Source organism: Wasmannia auropunctata, unplaced genomic scaffold, assembly GCF_000956235.1.
Source record: "Wasmannia auropunctata unplaced genomic scaffold, wasmannia.A_1.0 LD335903.1, whole genome shotgun sequence".
NCBI lineage: Eukaryota > Metazoa > Arthropoda > Insecta > Hymenoptera > Formicidae > Wasmannia > Wasmannia auropunctata.
In genome coordinates, this window is record NW_012026987.1 from 1,112,609 (window position 1) to 1,135,281 (window position 22,673).

Genomic DNA, 22,673 nt, shown 5'->3' on the forward strand with positions numbered 1-22,673 from the left:
TCTCNCTCTCTCTCTCTCTCTCTCTCTCTCTCTTTCTCTCTCTCTCTCTCACCCCCTCTTGTCGGCTTGAGACCCGCAAGTGCGAGCGTACCTATGTACGGGCGAGCGAACGTTGTCACCCGCGGCGTGATAAACTGCCGCGCGCTAACTACGCGAATTATTCCAAGTAGATGCCGGTGCTATGCGCAGTACTTGCTGAAGAAGTTTCGCCCGCACATCTCTCCGGGCCCTCGAGCCCTCGGCGTATAACGCGCGGCCGGAACAAACGGGGCGTGTGGACGTGCGGCTCTACGACATGGGAGGGAGGGGAAGGGGGGGAGAGAAAACAGGGAGAGCGGTGGTGCGGTGCGGGCATTCCTCGCACCCCCGCCCTCTCCCCTAGCCCCAGCGCTACGATCTCGCGTGGGTAACCAAAAACGGCTCGGTAATCGCGTTAGTTGCCGGAGGTATCCGAACACCTCGACTAATATCGCGTCCTCCCCCGCGCCTGCCCGAATTACGTCATCGTTTGCGGCTGATTCGAACTATCGAGGTCACCCTCTCGAAGTTGGCTAGGAGAAACGGCGCGAGGTCGCGCTCAAAGGGAATTTCTCGTTCTCGCGGATTGCACAGTTTATAATCCACCACTCGTTCCGCGTGTTCACGGAGTTGATTAAATAAATAAAAGGGACAGTCGTTTTAATCTGCTTAATTATTAAATAACGACAAGCGTACGCGCGGAGGAGAGGCGAGGAAGGGTTGTATGTACCGTACGCTTTATGCATTTTGCTGGAAAATAATGCAACCGTTCCAAATATAAAATTCGAAATATTTAATATGCGCTGCATATTACATATGTATAATGTTGATTTATTAATAAGATCTTTTGTGGCCAAAATTATGATTTTTATAGATATCTACATAAAACAGGTATAAAATATATATTAAAATTACTTGCAATTAATAAAATAATGAAAAAGTACAATTCTACATAAGTACGTGTAAGATAATAGATCAAAATCACTTCTGTATCTTTTAACTCGTAAGATTTCCTTCTCTTTAAAATGATAACGCGTGAATCCCACGACGTCAAAAGATCGCGAAAATGTATAGTGTCTGGCTGAGGGTTGGAAGTTTCCGGATGAGAGACTCGAGACACTTCAAAGCGGTAGGATTTCATGCATTTTTCTCGACGATGTTTCTCCGAGGGAGACCAATCCCATTCGAGCGATCCCATCACGGTCGATCGGTCTAATTGTGAGCGAGCGTCGATTCGATTCAGATGCAAATCACGGCAAACGAACTCCATTCGTCGTCGGCGCGGGATTCGCGAGATCCGCGCCGACGACGGAATTCGGCACGAGATGTCCCGCTAAGAACGCTCCCCCTCCTCCCTCTCCTCTACCTCACTCTTGACGAGTGTTCATTCCGCGAGTATGTGTCGCTTTGCCGTGGCGTAATGTTTCGCAAATATTAGCGTAGAAATCGGCTCCTTTACCTTCCGGGCTTGGCCCTCCGGATCCTCGCTATCCGCACCCGGCCCCCCGCGCCTTTTTCCCTCCTCTCGTTCCCCCCGTTTCCCGCCCCCTCGTCTTGCAGCTGCAGTTGATCTGACTGCAGACGCCCAAATTGGCTCGATACATCCGACGAACGTGAAGCGAGTACATAACTCGATAAGTACACAAAATTTTCCTCGCCGTATCCACCGCCGAGAGACGAATATTTCAGCGGGCGCATATCTTCCCCATCCTCTCTTCTCCTTCTCTCTCCTCCCCCCTCCCCGTAACATCCTACGCGACATCCGACCCACCGCTGGGAACATACCACGACGACGGCACACCCGTCGTCGTGCGGGATCTTTATTGCACGTGACGATCCGTCGTCTATATAGAATTTCCACCTTTTTTTTCTCTCTGACGAATTACTGTCGCGCGTCGCGCCGCAATAAACGGGACGTGCAAAATAGCGAAGGTATTATTGAAACCGCGTTGACTTTACGATGCGAACCGGAGTTCGAGCCGGATCGATGCTCGGGAAACTGGAACCTGCCGCCTACATAATCATACGTTACCGCGATAAATTCGGCGAGAGGTCGCCGTTGGACGCCGGTGCAGGGATCGGCTTTGCATAAGTCATCGATTGCGCGTTACGTAAACGTGTGAGTCTGTAAATATGCCCGGAGCGACACGCCAGAACGGACGAAACGTTCATTTCGATTGTATTACCCCGCGATAAAATATATCCTTTTCCCATCAATCAGGAAAAACTAGAAAAAAAGGTTAATTTTTTTTTTATATTCACCATGTCACTCGATCTTTCGAGCGTTAATAGCAAAGACTGGCTGATTATTTCTCCCCCCATATATCCACAGCCTCTTTCAATTTCATCGTGTACCTCCCCATGAGATAAGAATCACTCGCCCTTATATGGATTCGCGCCGAAGGGCCACGAATTCCGGCGACCGGCCAGCAGATTTTAATATTTGCCGTCATATCTCAGCGGGGCGAACTTTCGACGCGAGCTGACTCTCACTTAAAATCACTTTATACGAATCGCGAGCACTTTTTCATCCGTCGTCGTTTCGCACATCCCCCTCCCCTTCCCGAGTCACGGAGTCCGAATATGGGCCCTGCCTCGTTGCCTCCCCTCGTCCCTCTTTTCCACGACCCGTAACCCATATCCCATGGATAACTCGCGAGAATCCATTTCGCCCGTCGACGACTTCTGAAAACGCCCGCATTATTCTTGCCGACCCTCGCCTCTCTTTACATTATCCCGAAGACGTATGGTGTCGGATAACATTTTTCCCGGAGAGACGTCGGCGACGTCGCAACTTGCTCGGCGATGACATAGCGGCCGGCAGTTTTGCGCGCGGCGGCAGAGGATTCCATAATTCTGCGTAAGTATAAGCTGGTTTTTTTCGAGGTTATTTGCCGCCGGCTTCGTTAATGCGTCTATCGTCTATCGTCTACCGGATTTCGGCTCTCTTGCCGGAAAGTTGCGAAAGCACGCGCGCATCGAGCAGTGCATCGGGAATGCACGGGCGGTGCGAGCGCGGAGGATTAAATTGAAAAATTTCGAGCGAAATCGCATTGCCGTATCAATTAATTTTCCTTACGAAATTGGGTTTATGGAAGTTATTTTAAAAATAATTTCACGTGGTTCGTAAAATATCGAAGGAAAAATCGGTGAAAAGCCGTTTGGAAAGCAGAATCGGGAAGAGTGGAGTATCAAACGGCCAGAGAATATATATACATATACATATATATACGTACGTATAGTTCATTCGTGGAACTTCTATACGCGACCTCAGCAGATATCTAAAACCAATAAAGACCCGCAGACACACTTCCTCGTCCATACTGGCGGTTAACGAGCTACTAAGGAATTCGAAGACAGCCATTTGGTGGTTGAAAATTAGACCACTTAGGCTTAAACGACCCTGACGATTGCTCGCGAGAGTTGCCGTAACTTTTAAGTCTGGCCGGACGAAGACACGCTACCGTAATTACGATTCGATTGTGTGTTATCGAGGGTAGCGGCGAATATAGGAGGTAAGATATGTTAGGAACTTTGATGCGCGCACGCGAAACGAGCGATTGCGTGAAAAAGTGAAGTAGCGTAAGCATTATCGTATAGACGCGCATTATTTTTTAAGTATTGCACAATATTCCACATTCTCTCTCTTGCAACGTGCTTGGTACACGGAAAGAACAATTTTGTTGAAAGGTTTAAAAATTTTGCTGAATACAGATCTGAAAATAATCTAAAAATAATTTTTTGTTAAGTTATCAAAATAATTTATTGAAATGTTAAAACTGATAAGCATTGCTATAAAACGTTTTGATATTCTAAAGCAATAATTTTGACTTTTACACAAAATTATTATTATTATTTTGATTATAAATTATTATTTTGATTATTGAACAAAAATTATTTTCAGATCTGGATCCAGCATAATTGTTTTCTCCGTGTAGAATTATAAATATGGATCAAATAGTAAAAGGCGCTTGCAATTTAGATTCTCATCTATCTTTACCTTTAAATGCGAATATTTTTTATTGAAAACTTTTCTCAAAGGAGCCGATCGCTTTTCCAATAAATATCTTCTCGAGTCACTCGCACGTCCATTAGCGGCCACATCCGGCGAGGAAATCGGACATTAATCCGCGGTCAATATCGTAACGATCATAATTCAAATCTCGTAGCCCGATAAAAACAGAACGGTTCGATCCCATTTCGTTTTTCGTGAAAAAAAGGCTCTGAAGAGATAAATAGATAGATGGAGACATTTATTTAGCGGCGCGGGAATCCGGAAGTCCCTGAAGTCCCATCGCGGTATATCAGCAAATAATTGTATATATTGTAAAAGATAAAAACGAACGTTTAAACATTAGAACTTCTCCCTTTTCTCTCTCTCTCTCTCTCTCTCAATTCTTTCTCTTTCAGCTATTTAGAAAAGTAACTTCTCCCATTTCCATTTATGGAAGAACATAAAAACTGATTTTCAATTATTGAAAATTCACTCGTTTCACCTGCATCGCAGTCAAAGTAGATTCACATCGTATCGTTCGAGCACATATTTTCTGTACGAGACAATACAGAGTGAGTCGGTTAAGAGAGGCAGGATGGGAAAGACGCGGTCGGGCTGGAAGAATTAACGAGGATCGCTGGCGTTACATTCGTTTCCGTGTACCTTGCAATTTCCGGGTGTGCCATAATTAAAATGTCGGCCGCTTTGACTTATCGACTTCGCGCGGTCGTAGGTATAGAGGGTATAGGGAAAGGGAGAGGGGAATGGGAGTTGGGAGGATGTCCCGCAAGAAAAAGGAAGTACGAATCTCAGACTGTGAGACAAGGTCCGGAAAAAAAAGTCTCTCTCGTCCTTTTCGATCGAGTCTCCTTTCACGGAGTTCCGGCCAATCAGCTCGGCTCTGACCACGTTGCTGAGGCAGACTTGCGAGGTAGGAGGCGTATGGAAAGATGAAAGACGTTGTTGCGGAGAGATGGATATCTTTTCATCATCGAGAGCCTTCTTTCATATCGAGTTCCATTCGCACACCGTCGAAGGAAATATTTTATTTTTCGTCATCGTTCCGCGTCCAATTAGTTTCCCTCTCTCATAGTTTCGTTAAAAATCGCGTACCTCGCCATTTTATTAGATACCAGGCTCCATACATGGCTCTATTAAAGGTACACATTCGTTATGTCAGTGCAGAGAGGGATTAAAGGTATTAGTTTTGGAATAAAAATTTATATTTTTATCTAGAAAAATATCAAATAAACAACAAAAATATCTAATACTTACAATTAATTGTGAAAAAAACTTTGCATGATTTTGTTTAACTTAATTACTGTTTCTGTTTCTCGAAATTTAATTAAATGAAATTATATCTAAACAAACTACATTATACCATTTATTGGATTAGTTCTCAAAATGCTATTCTAAAAATAATAATAAAAATAACTTGTTGGATAATAAATTGGAAAATAAATAATGAAAATATAACTAATAAAAATATAATGTAATTATAACTAATATAATTCTGATTGCGAGGTCTAACTGTAAATTAAATAACAATTTCAGCGTTTTAGTAATATTCAAATTTGTAAGTATATGTACAAGTATATATTCAAGTTTATTTATGAACGAATTTATATTAATTTCTTATATAAAATAATTTTTTACTTTATAACTTTTATCTTGTAAAACACGATAAAAATCAAACTTAATTAAATATGAAGTCAGAGTGCATGTACAGTAAGTACACACAGTTGTAGATTTAGTGAATCATTTTTTATTTACAGACTCTTTGCTATATTACTCTTCCGATATGTCTCGTTTCTTTCGATCCAAGTTGTCGACTGTCACGAACGATTTCACCGAGTTTGAGCGTTTCCTAGCCCTCGTGCTCGTAAACTGTTGCAAAATTAACATACTTCACGACCGCTGCCAATGCACGTTGCGGAATCCCCATAAATCCAAGGTCACCATCCTGATACCACACAACACCCCGCTCCCCTTTCGGGTTAGTAGCACGTAGCTTGGATAATACGAGGATTTCGTATTCGAGATCGATCAGCGTCGATAGCACGTACCGTAGGACGAAGAGATAACGCGGAAGTCCGTATAAGGTCGTCGAACCTCGTCCCTTCATCCCGGGGCCCACCGCCGCGCCGCTTCGAATATTCGATTAAATGTATCGACGGTGCTCTATAAATGTATATCGATGTGCCGAGCCCCATAAATTCCAGGCGATCCTGAAGGATGACACGAAACCCGCTTCCACTTGTCCCCGTACGTTGCTCGTCGCAAAAACTGCTGGCCGTAAAAATTTAACAAGGGAGCTCCTGGACCGCCCGGGTTACTGGATTTGGATGATAGTAAGGGGGAAAGAGAGAGAAACGAGAGAAGGAAGAGGAGGAGGAGGGGAAGGAGGAGGGAGAGGGAGAGAAATCAAGGCAGGTAGGAAGAAAAGAGCGAGAGCAGGAAAGAAACTCTCGTAACTGTTCCAATAATGCGAAATGAAGGATGATTCGTGCAACGGAGTGATATTGAAATCCGTTGGAATCCAATATTTATTATTACCCGAAGCGGCCGCGTATCATTCCGCAGGCAGCTATTGTCGCCCCGATAAAGTAGGCCCGGCATTTACGGTAGCTAGATTGCCGAGATTCTTCCCCCCTGGTATGTCATCGGATTTCCACGCTGGTAATTTACACGTTGAATAATCACGCCGTCGTTGTAACCTGTAAATTTTCCATGCCGCGTTCCTTTATATTTCATAATTGCGAACACGAAAGTGGCTCTCCCTGAGTTACGCCTGCAGTTTCAAGATAATTACTCGATTGTACTTTTCATTCATTAAGAAATGATCTTTAATGCCTTAACGAAAGCGATCTTTTCCGCAACTGCAAAATTGTAGAAACGTGGCCAAGAAATTGCATATACAATAACACAAAGAAACAATTAAATCGCATTACTATTCAATTTTATTTATTTATGAGACCCCGGTCGTTTTTGTAATCTGCAGCTTAATTAATCAATAAATATATCAATCTTCAAATCTTTTGACAACAATTTCATTCTATGTATACAAATATCTAGTTTTCAAGGAAACGATTGATTTATTAATTTATAATAATATTACGCTTTAATTTAATTAATTATTCAATTAAGTGGTACAATATAATTAATATTGTATAATAATTTAATTAGAGTATTAATAAGCGCGTTCCAATATGGTTATACAGTGATAATGATATTATACACTCAACTATCGAAAATATTTGCCAATGTTTTATGTATATGCGACCGTTATTGCGCAATATATAGCCATGCGGGAGCAGCGTATCGCTGAAACTTTATCATCGCGCTTTAAGCGTTTCTTTCCCGTCGAGCCGTGAACCCGAAACGAGGGCGATGGTAATCCCAGATTTCGTCGGGGGAAAAAGAGAGTTGCCGTTGCATTCTCGGTTCCATTTCGCCTGTCTCTACATTTGGCATAAAAACTCGCTCACGTACAATGCGCACACGGCCGAATATGAAAATGCTCGCCTGCTTAGGAACGTACTTCGCGTTGCTGGCATACGAAGTGGCATTCGACAAACACTGTGCGGCTTTTCAACTCGCGAGAGCTTCAAGCTCAGCAGGCTTATTCAAATCGACCAGCGGCGAGATAGATAGAGCGGTAGAGAAAGGGAGAAAATGGGAGAGAATAACCGGATAGGAACAAGGACGGATGTGGAGAGAGAAACGGAGGATGAAACAAGTTGCCACGTTCGTTTCCTCGTTTTTCCACTTGCTTCTAGTTCTCCCCCCCCCCCTCTCTCTCTCTCTCTTTCTATCCATCTGTCTATCTCTCTCGCTCTCTCGCCGCGCTTATGCTTTCTTGATGAAACGCGTCGTATATATCTACGAAAGACGGAGAGATGAACGAGACTGGACGAGGGCGATTACTTTAAATCGGAACGACGCTCGTGAATGTCTCATTTTGCTTCCGCCACTCGAACGGAAGATGAAATATTCTTGAAGATGAAACTCCGTCTATGTGCGATTGGGCCATTCCGGACGGACGGTGAATTTAAAACCAGAAACGGACTTTCAGAATGAATTGACGCGAAAGACACAGTAATGAAAGGAGCAAGCTTTGAATTAAGAACGAATTTTAGTCAATAACGCCTTAAATTTTATCTGCTGGTCAGCAATACAGCTAGCTCCAGCATTTTATTCCACGCGGACAGACAGTTCGACGTATTTCATGTCGATATAATTTTTATCGAGATTACGGCAGCGATCTTATAATACTGATTTTTATTAACAGCTCCGTTTCAAGAACGGAATTTCGATAAAAAAGAACGGCTAATTTTTCGCTTTGCACCAAAACTGAGCGTATCAGATCCCGAGCAATCTACTTTCTAAAATGTAGTCGCCTCCAGCAGCGTACTCCAGCATATACCACGGTTATTCCCCCTCCCCGCCCCGCTGCCTTCCCTCTGCGAGATATCGTTCGCGAATTTCGTTTCGCAGTCGACTCAGGTGGTCTCGGTCGGACAAGTATTTTAAAACCGCGGCGCGACCCCGACGATCGAGTACCGTGCCCAGTTCGCCGGTGGCTCGTTTGAATTTTAGAACGATAGTGGAAACTCGTGTACCTCGCACGACCTCGTGAATTTAACTTTCCGGCGGAGTGAACGGGTGGGGCCGAGGGTGAGGGTGGGTGGTGTGCCGGGCGCGAATTAATTCACGACCTCCTGACAAACCGTTTTCCGCTGGGTTATACCGCTGGTATCGCGGACGTATACCTTTCCATGTCCCACTGTCGCGCAGTGACTTTCGATATATGCCGGAGGGGAATACCTGTCTTGTTACACCACGCGCGGAAACGGCGCGACGGCGCAAAACTCGAGAGATATTTAGACTCGAACGGTTATGTCCGAGCCGCTCCAATTACGCCACTCGTTTCATCCGGCGACCGTTAAACGTATCTTGAGAGAGGTAGCGAGAAAGAGAGAGAGAGAGAGAGACCCTTCAGCTATATAACGACCGATCACGTCTCGAAAATAATACGTGGTAGTCTCGCCAGTAGGTTGAAACTCTCATTTCTATTGCGATCGGTTTTCCGCGGAGGGAAACGAGGAGGAAACACGCTCGGTGACACACAGCGAACAGACCGTGCCGAGAGACCCGCCGAGAAAGGCGGGAGGAGAAGCGGAGAAAGAGGAAGAGAAGAAGGAGGAGAAGGGAGGACGGTAGAAAAACGACACGGGACCCCCCCAGACGAAAGAAGACGAGCTCGACGGTGACAAGGAACATGAACGATGGGCGCGACGGTGGTGCCGGTGAATTTGAAAATAAAATTTGACGTTTTTATTGAAATCCGAGGACGGAGCACCCGCACACCGCGTCGTGCCGCGTCGTGTCGCCGGCGCATATATACGTGTAATCCCTCGTCGGTGAGAAAGAGAGAGAGGGGAGGAGAGGGGGGGGGAGAAAGCCTCGGGGAGTTTAATAGCGCAGTTACGAATGATGGATCTTAACTCGAACGTAACCGTCCGCCGGATGTAATCCATTAGCGCGCAATTCACTCACTCGCGGAGATAATGGCGCGGTATATATCGAGAATTTCTTCTCGCGTCGATGCGACAAGATGATCGGCTCGCGCCGGGGCGGAGGAGTGCAAAAACGGTGGGAAAAGGTGGTTGGCAGAGAGAAAATCAGGTGCCTGGCCTCTATAATAAACCCTCCCCCTGTCTCCAGTTGGAATTCTATCGCGATGCATATTAAATCCGACGAATTGTCGTGGTAGTATTATAAAGTCGCGCAACTTCGCTCGTTATGAGCGACAAATAAACGGGAGAAACTTCTCCCTTTCGAGTGTCTCTCTCTCTCTCTCTCTCCAACAACATCGCCGATTTCCAACTTCTCGACCCAGTCAGCTCGCCGACGCGACGCGCCGAGAAACGGCGTTTTCGTGATCCCCACGCGCTTCTTCCGCCGCTTGATTTTTCTTCGGAACTGTACGACGAAATCCAGCCATAAACGGACGTTGTTATTTCACGTTGCGTTTAAAACTCGCGCCCGATTCAATCGTTCACGCTTCGCCCTATATATATATACTCGATAAAACGCGGGGGGTGGGGAAGAGAGACCGGGAATCGTGGCACGAAATCGCAGCCCCTGTTTAGCACGTCGGTTCAGGCGCTCGTGTTACGTAGGTGGTAATTGCTTGAGAATCGATTTAGCCGCCTGCACTCCGGCGACGTCGCCTTAACCGATACCGTACGCCGCGAACGATGATATTCCTGTCGATAACAATTTACCCCCTCCGACACGACAGCCCTGAAACACGCGTCTTTCCCCTGAAACCGCCGTGTGAGCTCAAACGAAGGCGATGAAGGCAATGCGCAACGGTATGACGCGATAGCGATCGTATACGACATATTCGATTCGGAAAGACGACGGGCGGCGCCGGATCGTATAAAATAAAAGCAATGCGGACTCGTTTCAAATCCTTTTGTTCAATTTTGCGGATATACCGCGCGCCTCCAAGATCCCGCCCCCCCCCTCCTCTGATCCATATTTTGCATCACCTTGCGCCGCTACATATAATTTACACTTTCCATCACATCCGTGTCGCGGTCGATAACTTTATGCGGCTTGCATAACGTCAGCTCTCGCTGTTCACGTCGCGTTTTAAGTGCCGAAAATATGATGGTAGAGAGAATTTTCGCGTACGCATGTCGCTTGGAAGAAATGAAATGAAACACGCTCGGCGAGCCGTGATACCATTGTTATGCAGTTAAACGACAAGGTAATCCGCGCGACGGCGAACACAAGGAGAACACGGGGAGCGAGACGGATTCTGTGCTTATTCCTATGCGGTTAATGCACCGTGTAACGTAATACAGTTAAAACGAGGTACACGATTAAATTCCTGCTTCGCAAAAATCCCGAAGTGATTTCAATTAATCATCCGTCCCGCTGCGAAATTCCCGCAACGTTCAACGTGACCGTCGCGTCGTCGCCGGCGACGCAAAAATTTACGGAAAACGAGCTGGAACATGACAAACGATCCGTTAACTTCCCGTCCTCGTTTTCTTCACTTGATCGTTCGCCTTCGTGTAGCTGTAAGTGATATATATTCAGGGAAGAAGTGGCGCGGGGTCCGCTGCCGCGCGCGCGGACCCGCCGCAGATCGTTTTCCGCGCGCGCGCGGAAGATAAATAATCTCACGGAAAATGTGTGGCGATATTCGTTTTCGAGTGCCGAGGGCGGCCGCGGAATAATAAGCGGAATATTTTCGTGACACGTAATTTCGTCTGCGAATGCCATCTCGATGTACGATCCGCCGCGTCCCCTCCCCCCGCCCTTCCCTCCTCACCCTGTCCATAGGGAGTTAGCCGGAATCTCGATAACCGCCGTGACCAATCTGCTTGAACCCTGCAGGGCCGGTCAGTGGGTCAATTCCCGCGCAACAATTTCATACATTCCTGTGGCGAATATCTTCTGGCAAAAATCGTTTCCTCGATCGGAGAATATCCCACACGATTATCGGCGGATGAAATTTATCGCTGCTCCTGTTTAAAAGTTGCGTCGTAATAACCTGATTCCGTGATATCCTCTGCAATATCCTTAAAAACGCATGCCTCTGTGCTTTGTACACATCATTGAATTTACCATATTTCATCGCGTACCCGGTAATAAAATAATAATTTTAATTACATCACACACGTACACCTCGTAATCGACCATCCGCGCGGACTCCATTCCATTTACATTGCAAACCCTCTTCTTTGATAAAAATCACGAATATTCTCTTTGCCGATCCCCGTGCACTCGCGTCTGTATGCTTGCTGCTGGTTTCCGCGCGCCATGAATTCATGCAGAAAAAAAAAATGTAATAAAAATCGCGACTTGATTGCATGTGGCCGTTTGGGACACGCGTAGCACCAGCCACCAGCTCGTTACCGCCATTTTTACGATTTTAGGAGAAATGCGTCTGATTGTAGTTTCGTCGAATTACCGAGTTCGTCTTCTTTGATATCGGAACGACGGCATCATTAACCCCTTGGTATTTTTGTGCGGTTTTTTTTTGCAAAATCGCAGATGAACGCGTTTGCCGTCCAAACGCGCGGGGCAAAAACTCGGGATGCAGTACGGAAAGTATTCTCGAATCCGATTGATGCCCGTGAGGTAAAATGTAACTTCGACGCGCGCGCGCGCGGCAAAAAATAAAAAACCGTAAGCCGACTTTGAAAATTTTGGCGTGAGATGCCGGGAGGTAGAAGGGAAGAGAGATATGTTGCTGGAAAAAATGTTTCCTATAGCTGCGCATCACGCGACCGTAAAATGCCCGCCGATAATCCTTTCTTTTCGGCGCTTCGTTCGGCGCGCACGCGAATAAGCCGCCCCCCCCCCCTCCCCCGACTCTCTCGGTGGCGCGAGCTTAAAATTAACTCAATTAAAATCGCGGTGAGCACATACACCTCCGCCACTTCGGTTCTTCCATCCTCGCGCGCAGACACACACACACACACGTGCACACGCGCTAGTGCACGGAACCGCCCGTTTTCCAGCCGGTCCTGGAATTATCGGCGCGGTCTGAGCGCGCTCGGCGCCCATTGATTATACCACCGGCAATTGCCATTACAATCTCCATCCCCCAGTCGTGCCCAATCTCTTCCACCAGCCTCGCGAATGGGCCTCGGTTAGGCCCCGCCATGGTTGTCGACTATATACGCGTATATACCTACAGCGTGGAAATTCAAAACTGTGTACTCTCTTCATCGTGACGGTAACGAGCTGAGCTTCGTTCAACGTACAACTTCTCAATTGTCGTGAATAACGATAGCGGGAGGGGGGAGGGGGGTGCGCGCAAGTAGATCGAAACTTCGACCGCATGAAACGGTAATTAGGGCGGATTTTGTTCTAATTTATTTCACACGGGGATTCGATGGTAAATATCCAGCGAGGAGAAGAAAAACGAGACTCCGCGCGGAGTTAGAAAGGCGGCGTATGCAGGATATTTTCCTGCAGAAATGTAGCGAAATAAATTTATTTTTCGACCTTATACGCGTTTCACATTACTTCTGCAACGACTGCGTATATATATGTATATATTATATATATATATATATATATATATATATATATATATATATACAAAGACATTTGCGTAAGAGGCAGATGCATGGTAACGTCGCAGGCAAATTAAACTCCATATTTGCGGAGGCGGACTGTTACACGTGTACGACATTGCACGCGAAACTAGACTTCCTATTTGCAGAAATGGACGGGCTACTTCGATCTCTAAAGCGCGCGCGGCGTTGTATCTCTAACTACCGGCGCACTCTACGATTACGTTTCGCCTGCGAGCGATGCTTCTCTGAGATACGAGTCCCGCGTGCGCGCGGTGTAACTCCCGATTAGTATCGCCGCACGGTATCGATCTCTCGCGTTACACAGCGTGAGGAGCGTATAATCTACGTGCCGCACACGTACAAAAAATATTGTATCTCTAGCTTTCTCGGGATATCTATTAGCGAAATCAAGCGAAAATAAAAGGTATTTTCGCGACATTGTCTGATCATTTATTAATCTATTACTCATTTGATTTGACGTTTAGTCCAATTATCTCATATATAAATTCGGCATCGTTTGAATATATAATCTGGCGTCACACGTCTGACATGTGGTTATTAATACTTTATTCTTCCGAGCGAAGTCTGCGCGGGATTGAGCTTATAGAATTAATGCCATGAACGAAAATACCTGCGACACACGCGCAAAAGATACGTACTTTTGCCCGGCGCGACGGTAAGTTCCACGCCTCTCCGAGAGAGCAGCTGGAACTCGCAACATCTTTCAAGCGATTAATGAATGTAATGCCTGGTTATGTGATCAAATGAGACGCGTGCTTTGCTCGATAAACGAGATGAAATTTAGCTTCCTTTCAGAACTCCATCATACAGAGGGGCTTTTAGTACCCCTTCGCCTTTCACTGCATCAATCTCATCGTGACGTGATATTCCGATAAAGGATGACTTCATTCTCTGGCACGTCGTGACCGTTAATTGCTTAATTTCGGATTTTTCGTTCGACTTCGTTTCACTTCGCTGATTAAACCCGGTAATGAAATCTATAACAAATAAATGCCCTGTATTTTCGTACCTTCGTCGCGTCCGCATGAAAACCGATTTTGTAGATTGATGAATAATTCCCGTTGAATATCTCTACCTTCCCGAATTCACGTCAATCCGACATGGGATAAAAATATATTGAAATTTATCAATATTAACGTCTTATTCCATTTCCATTTTAGAAAAGTTACATATTCCATGCACTTAAACTAATTAATTCAGAATAGTTTTTTTTAAAATTATGTAGAAGTAATCTATATATTGCACAAAAAATATATCGCTAGTTGTTCAAATTTTTATTAAAGCAAAATAAAGGAAAATTTTTTAATTATTTTTTTAATAAAAATTTCTTTATTTTTAGAAAGGATTTTAACAAAACTTTATTGATCTAAGACGTAAAACCGTATTTATTTTTTTCATCTTTTTTCTGCTAAAAAAAAACAAGGCGAACGTTCCTTGATTGATTTCCAATTTATTTATCGCGGATATGGCCTCTATTTTGACGTCAGCGTGGTCCCAGGTTCAATAAATAATCTTCTCTGCCAAGTTATAGAGGGATTGCCGAGTGATCGGGATGAAGCCTGGATTAAAGAGCAGAGAGAAAATATACCAGGTGTGCCTTCCCTCCCCTTCCCGCGTTCATGGACGCGCAAAAGTCCGGCGAAATATCGCCCCCAGAGTCTCATAGAAATTAAGCTCTCCGGGGTATCGTCGCCCGTCGCGGATCGTCGCAGATCGGATGATGCACGACATGCTATGATCCCCATTTAATTTGCCCGGGATACGCAGCTTTTCGAAGTAAATTGGACTAAATTATCGGCGTTGCCATTAAACGTTACGCGAACATTACCATGCTCGCCGCATCGTCATCCAAATGCGACGTTTAATTGTTATTACGCGTCGGTTGCATTACGCGCAATTTGGAAGAAGGACATTGATCCTTCCTTTAACCGCGGTCGATTAAACCTAAAATATTAATCCCAGCAAACACTAATTAACGTTAATAATTTTTAATTACATTAATATCAATCAGAATTCTCCAACAACGTTACGCGTGTAATTTAATCTTAATTACATTTTTGGATTTTACGAAAGCTATTTGATGAAGCGTTGGGAACGTTGAGATTATTCACATAAAGTGATATAATTACGAAACGCAGATTCGAGCTGTATTTCAAGCAATTCGGTACGAATTCTGATGTATCGCATGTAGAATAATTTACCGTAGTTTACGTAATTCACGTAAATTTATCTCCGCGCCTTTCGCATTATAAAACGTAATTACCGAGTTTGCAAGAACGTATACACTCGATGGGGATATCTAAAATTACGATTTTATAAATAACGAGCGCGAGATTCCAAAGGGAAGGACGCACTTGAAGAAAATGAATTGGAAACGAATAGCAACATCGAGGGAAGCAATTCGCACGCTCTCGCGCATCGACTTTGATGCGGATTTAATTAATCTACGCCCGAAGCTTAGTCCGTGCGCGCGCAGCGTCAAACGAGCTTAACACAAGGGGCTTTCTGCGAGGCGTTTTCCATGCGAAAATCCTACAGTGATATCTCCTCGACGTTCCCTTTCCATTTCCGAGCCTCCTCTCCTAAGGCTGTCTGAAAAGGGAGAAAAAAATGAAAAAAAAAAAAAAAAAAAGAAAAATTAGAAGATAGAGAGATCAAAAAGAGAAGCTGAGCGACCAGGAAACCAGAGCGAAATGCCACGGCGTCGAAAATAAAAGGACGAGACGAGAGGCGTGCGCCAAAATAGAGAAGAATTAAAAAAAAAAAAGGGAAGCGAGAGAAGAGAGCGAGAGACGCTGCGGGCGTCGATTGATTGGCACGCTGACGTGCGTGGCCACGATGGATGACGCTTTATTTTCCACGGGTACACCCCGATTATGGATTGAAAAGCGGCCATAAATCCTCGTGAATACTTTACAGGTACGTTCCGGCAGGTAGGAACGGGGCGGGTAGAGCAGTGGGAGGAGGGGTGGGCAGAAAATTTCATCGCGCGGCATTGCGCCATCACGAGAGAGGAAGGAGATGGCTGAAAAGTAGAAGCGGCAAGGGGGATACGGCCGGATGAGGAAAACGAGGGGGAGGGAAAAAAGGAGAAAGACTCACTCTCTCGATGGGCCAGCCGCTGAGGTGTTGGCGGGAGGATGTTACGGTGGATGCCCCAAAATTGAATTTGCCGGAACGCGCGCGGGGGAACGTTTGATTAAGTGCCTCGCGTCGGGGAACCCCCGTGCGTTATCATACATCCGATAACGCCGTCGGTCTCTCGATTTTTGATCGTTCTCTCTGCCTGGACCCGATCCGCCGCTGCAGGTCGTCTTCTCGCTGTTACTCTCCGGAAAAACGCTTAGGATTCGCTTAACCGACCCTGCCGCGCGCGATCTTTCTTTAACGCGGGATTTCCCTTAATGCGGTACGAAGATCCCGCGGAGATGTCTCGAGGATTTTTGTCGAGGCGCGCGTACATTTGCCGGTGTGCATTTCGACGTGAAAACACCGCAATGGCCCTCGCTAAGCTGCCGACAAGCTGCGAGCGACGACGACGAGAAATTTCCTTACGGATGAATAGACAGGGGGCAATTATATCTCGAATCGGTGCACTTGATTGTACAAATATGTATTCGACGGTAGATTAACGAGCCTGCAGGCTACCGTTTATGGCTTGCCGGTGCTGAGAGATCGCGCGAATCACGAGAGAACTTCTCCCGTTTAAACAATTTTTTTCGATGCTGGAGTCAGTCCCTAGGATCGCTCGTAAAAAAAAAAAAGGAAACTGTACTACGGACCGTGAAATCCGCGTTGAATATTTCACGGTTCGGTAGATATACGCATATTTCTCTTTCTAGCGAATATCGTGCGGCAAACCGGGAGATATTTCGAGGGAGAAAAGGCCGCGTCAGAGAGAGAGTGGCCGGTATACGCTCTCTCGTATACACACATATCGTTAAACGCAGGTCTCGCAGTGTCGAGTAAACTCAACCGGAGATCCTTCAGCCGATATATCGAGTAGCAATATTCCACCTAGTCGCGTATTTCGAAAATATTGAGACACTGACTTTTTTAAATTAATAAAAGGAATCGATGGAACGTCGATATATATGTATATATCCGCGCGATAATGATTACCGAAAATGACCTCGGATCAGGGCAAACAGGAGGCCGGGGCGCTTCACCTAGAATTGTGTAATTTACGAAAAAGAGATGTAAAAGCGATGAAATGAGCGAAGGAGAAGGGAAACGAACAGAAACTAGCGAGGCGGCGTATAGGGGAGCGGGGAGATAAGAGAGGAGATGAGCGAGAGTGCCACCGCCCTTTCGTTGATAAAATGCCGGATACGTTCGACGTATGCGCGTAACTTCGAAAATAATGAAAAAAAGCAAGGGAAATATCCTGGCCGGTTTATCCGACTTCGCTTCGATTTCGCGAAAGCGAATATTCCGGCGAAAAAATATCGCCGGCGCTTAATCCGCGAACGATCATAGCTACACGCCGGGCGTAGCCCGATACCGAGCGCGTATCCCGTTGCAGGTACGCAGCTGAATTTGTTTCCAAATACAAAGAAGCAAAGCAGGGAGGCAAGTGACGGCTAAATGCATAACTCAAGACATAAATATTTTTGATACCCCAAGCGGGATCCAAACACTTGCTGCTTTCGTGAAACCTTAATAAGACTTGCACAACTCGTGCAAGCTACCGAAACTCCCCAAAAGTTACGTTACGCACTTGAATAGTGACATAAAATAACGAAGTTAAACTATCAAATGGAAAACAAATTTCTCAAACTCAAGTCTCAGCTTCACTGATTTGACATTTTTAATTGTATTCTCTGTCTTGTAATTATTCTATAAAATTAAGGTTATTTTTATTTTAGAGTATTTCGTCTGTCTATTATGTTCAGATATTATATTAATTTTTAATGTGCTAAGATAGTTTTTTCTAATATGACAAAAGAAATAATTATAATTAATATTTTATGCAACTATACATATATGCTTAAAAGACGAATATGTATTAATATAATTAAAAAATAGAAATATATATTTTATATTTAATTACATATAAAACAAGCTACATAATTATAATTTATTTTTAAATTTTTATTATCTTATTTTTGCACATTGTCGCTTATTTCATTTTTCTGTTTTTTGAACTGACACTTATAACGAATTTTTCTTTATATTACAGTTCCACCGGAGCAGCCAACCATTTTGGATCGATGGGGCCGCATCTTGAACGGCACAGCTGGCCCTTATGAGGAAGGCGATACACCCTATCTCACGTGTCGCGTCACGGGCGGTAAGCTAGCACAAAATACAGTAATATAATATGTATACGCTGAGAAACGTTTATCTACCCTCGCTAACCGTGTTGCGACACATCTACACTCGTCTGTACGTTCCGGCGAGCCACGTTTACAGGCTTTTCGATTAATTTAAAATTGCTTCTTTTTCAAAAATAAAAAAATTAAAGAAAACAAAAAAAGCAATTAGTTAGTTTTTAAATTACGAGTATTTGAAGATTAAGACGAGTTTGTACGACTGACGATTTGATATATACCTGCCGAAAGGGATAATATACGCGATTCCGGGGAAACCTTCCGAGAATAAATCAGCGAGTTTTCACATCCCCGCACATGCTCCATCTCTTCTCCCTCCCCCACTCTTTTTCTCTTTCTTTTTGACATCATCGGGAATAAAATTCTTCCCCGTCCCATCCCGAAAACTCGCGGACGAAGTAAGATCTCTCCCCTTTTTCCGTCGAGAGTCCCGCCCAGGTCACACGCGGCGCATTTTTGAGAGTCGTCACCCGCGCGACAACCTCACCGCGAAATCGTTTGGGAAACTTCGATCGTGGTCGGAGTCGCTGGTGTGTCGCCGGTTATTAGATCAGCCAACTTTTTATCGGCGACCGTGGCTAAGTGAAAAGTTCAGTGAAACGCGAGGATGGCCGTTCTATCTTTCTCTCTCTCTCTCTCTCTCTCTCTCTCTCTCTCTCTCTCTCTCTCTATCCTCGCAAGCCTCGAGTGCGGGGAGTCCCCGGAGTTACCTAGACTGCGTGGTGGATCGAGCAGTAACGGGGACGACGGAAACTGGAAAGGGATGGAACACAGGGACTGGGGAGCCAACCGAGCGGCGGCGACGGCTCCCCGCTGTTTACTTTAGCAACTGGATCTAAATTTCTGTTTATAACTGTGCGGCAACTTCTTCGGCCGTCTTAAAAGATTATTTCCAACCCTGCCCCTTACTTTCAACCTGGTTGCCGCCTGTCCTCGATGTCCCGTCGTTCTGTCTTACGGAGACAGTTCTTCATGCTCTCGCTGTGATTAAGCACTGCATGCCTCCTGCCTCCCTTTCCCGGGCCCGGAATATGCCGTGGATGAAGCGTCGTTGAAGATCTTAAGTCGCGTCGCGGGAAAATTCGGCAAACTCGAGTCACGCCGAGTGCAGTCTCATTTGCTGTTTGAATATTCATTACTGCTGTCGTGCCTCTCTCTCTCTCTTCCTTTTTACTTGTTGTTATTTAATTGTTTTCATCAAAGCACGACATATATATATACACACTTTTCAGATAAACACCGGATTTATGAAAATGTCAGTGAATTTCATCGAGTTAAAACGCTTAACAAATTAGATTCGTAAATTAATTAAAATCAAAAACTATTATGCACAGTGTCACGTTTACATCACAATTATTCATATCGCAGTTATTATGAACGAAATTTTAATTATATTTTAATTATTCCTTAATTACTTCCAGTTACGTTGATTTAGCTATTCTTTGATTACTTGCAATGTGCTTGTTACGGGCTTAGTTGTCGCAACAACGCCGAATCGTATTTATTTTCACGGAATTGCACAAATATGTTGAACCGATGTAATCTGTCAATGGCAAATTCCTATCGAAAACCGTCCGTCCGTCGGTGAGCAGCGTTATACATCACGATATATTGTCCATCCTTCTCGTTTCGTTAAAAGCGGAAATAAAAAGAGCGAGCAAAAAGAAGGAAGATATTGGTCGGCTTCGTTACCGCGCGAGGAGATGAATCTCGCTATTAGAATCGCTCCTGTTCCCCCCCTCCCGGCCTCGAGCGATCGTATTAGTCATCGTTGCCAAATACAGGCAATGGATAACGGTGGATTCGGTGCCCTTGTTCATCGCGAATCCCGCGTTTCGGCGGATACATATACACACGCACACATACACACACACACACACACACACACACACACACACAACATATATATATATATATATATATGTACATATATCGAAATATACAAAGCCGGGGGAATATTGCCGTATGCAGATTCGATGGGAATTGCATTCACGCTGCGCATCGATCAAACGCATTGCGGCGTATAAATTGAATATCGAGAAGATCGGCTTATCCTTAACAATACATTCGGCGTCGCGGCTCCCCGAAGACTCCACCCGCCGGACGCGAATCCGGCGTTTTAATTTAATTGTAAATAACGCTTACGAAGGAGGACCGAAATCGATCTCGCGCGATCAAGTATCACGGCTGGCGAAGCCGTGGAATATATTTTCTTCTCTCCTTTTTTTCCTCTCCGTCTTCTTTTTCGCTTTTAAATTATTTGAAACTCGTGGCGAATTTTGATCCGATTCATGGCTGCAACGTATGGAGCACGCGAGACGAGAATAATGCGAGCATTAAATGTCAAGCGATCTTTTGCCAGCCGGAGAACAAAGCGCGGATGGCGGCACTCGCGCGAGAAAGAGACAGAGAGAAGGGGAGAGAGGGGGGAGGAGAACCAGGGGAGGTCGTGTTTTTATTTAAAATTAAAAACTCGCTTGTTAAAACGATCGGCCGACGTTCCCGGTTGTAAGTGACAGGCTGACACGTGACATTCCGCTCCGCAGAGAGCCTTTTTTGCGCGAGCGAACGTGCGTAATTCGCGTATAGTTATCAAAACGCCGAAAACAGATATCATAGCGGTACCATAATCAACGAGCGCGTTCACTTACCTCTCCTCTCATAATTACAAACCGCATTTCTATCGAAATTTTATCGAAAATTACAATTCCAGTTGTCCCACCCGCGGCGGGCCGACTGCTGTTCCCGTCGCACGTTATCTTCGCAACACGTAGTTATTCACGTCTATCCGTGCTAGAAAATTGTTCGGGATTTGTACGACACGCGCGTGTGAGATACGCCCCGAACGAATCTAATCTTCATAAAACGAAATGCTGCGCGGCGCCTGTGGAGTCGTCGCGCCGCACGACGCGAAATCTGAAAACGCGGGAGCCGCGCGAATCTCTCTCTCTCTGTCTCTGTTTCTCTCCCCCTCCCCTCCCTCTCTCTCGTCTAATTCAGCCGCTCTCTCGGGGCGCCGTCTTGTAAAAACAACGCCATGTGCCGCGTAATTAAGCGGCGCGCGATGTTAACGTTGATGTAATAAAAATGGGAATTTAATATCGCGCTCATCATTTTCGAGTTTGCCGCCGCGGCACTGTCTAACCGGAGATCGATCGGCAATACCGCCGCTGCGTGTATAAATAAGTTTTCGAGTAAGTCACGCGAATATCTACGCGCAAGCGAACCCGTCCGTCATCAGGAAAATATTAACGCGAGATATTACTCTCGTAAAACGTTGGTTCTTTTAATTTATGAAAGTTAATTAGAAGCAAGTATAGGTACCTTTTAAAGCACCTCTCGCTACAACCTTATCCTCCCATGTACGATGGCGATATCGGAAGGAATCACGTAACAACACGAGCAATTATATACATATTTGTCTCGACCACGCTGTTACACGCGATTTACAAGCAGGCCTTAACCCTCCTCTACCGCGGCGGGCGTATCCGCGTTATCTATAATTTATGACAATGCCGGCGAGAAAATTTTACGACTCCGCCCCGCGTCCGGAATTTATTGCCAATTACTTGACTTCGTGCCTAGAAAAGAATCGAGGGTCCCTCCACGAGAGGACGTGTGTGTATACGCACGTAAAAGGAGCCCTTCTTCACGCCACATTCTCGTCCGCTCGCCGGACGGACGGGAGTAGTCATCCCCTCGGCCCGCATAAATTCTCACATCGCAGGTGATTACCGGTCGACAGCGGCGCTCGAATTTAAGGGTGCGAGAGAGTTTTGCGTCTTCGCGCTCCACCGGCGCTCTAAGATATTCCGGTCACACCTCGAAAACCGTCCGCCGAAGATGAAAAAACGATTATCGCAGGCGCGCGAGGGAACGGCGTCGAAGGCGCGGTTAAAGAATAGCGGTTTGTTCTCGTCGTTCCGTCAATATCACCAGAGAGAGAAAGAAACGCAAGCCGAGGGAAAATAATTTTTCCACCGATGAGACCCGCGGGAGAAACAGCTCTTTGGAATCTGACGTTTCTCGGAACGTCCGTTAATTCCAGCAACTTGGCGACAAGTGCGTGACGAAAATTGAGATATCGAATTTGATTTCCGATTCGGATTGAGGGAGGCGGAAAGCCCTCCTCCTTCTGCGATTTTTTACCGCAGACAATTAAATGCAAATTTTACCTTCAATTTTACACAATTCTCC

At 45.4% G+C, this 22,673-nt stretch overlaps 1 protein-coding gene across 1 annotated transcript in view; it reads left to right on the forward strand.

The window, feature by feature from the left end:
• Window positions 1-22,673, forward strand: part of LOC105455487 (nephrin) — a 104,129-nt gene that overhangs the window by 26,047 nt on the left and 55,409 nt on the right. The window contains exon 3 of the mRNA XM_011698856.1: window positions 18,326-18,436. Coding sequence (XP_011697158.1) covers window positions 18,326-18,436 — 111 coding nt within the window. The remainder of the gene's footprint in view (window positions 1-18,325; window positions 18,437-22,673) is intronic.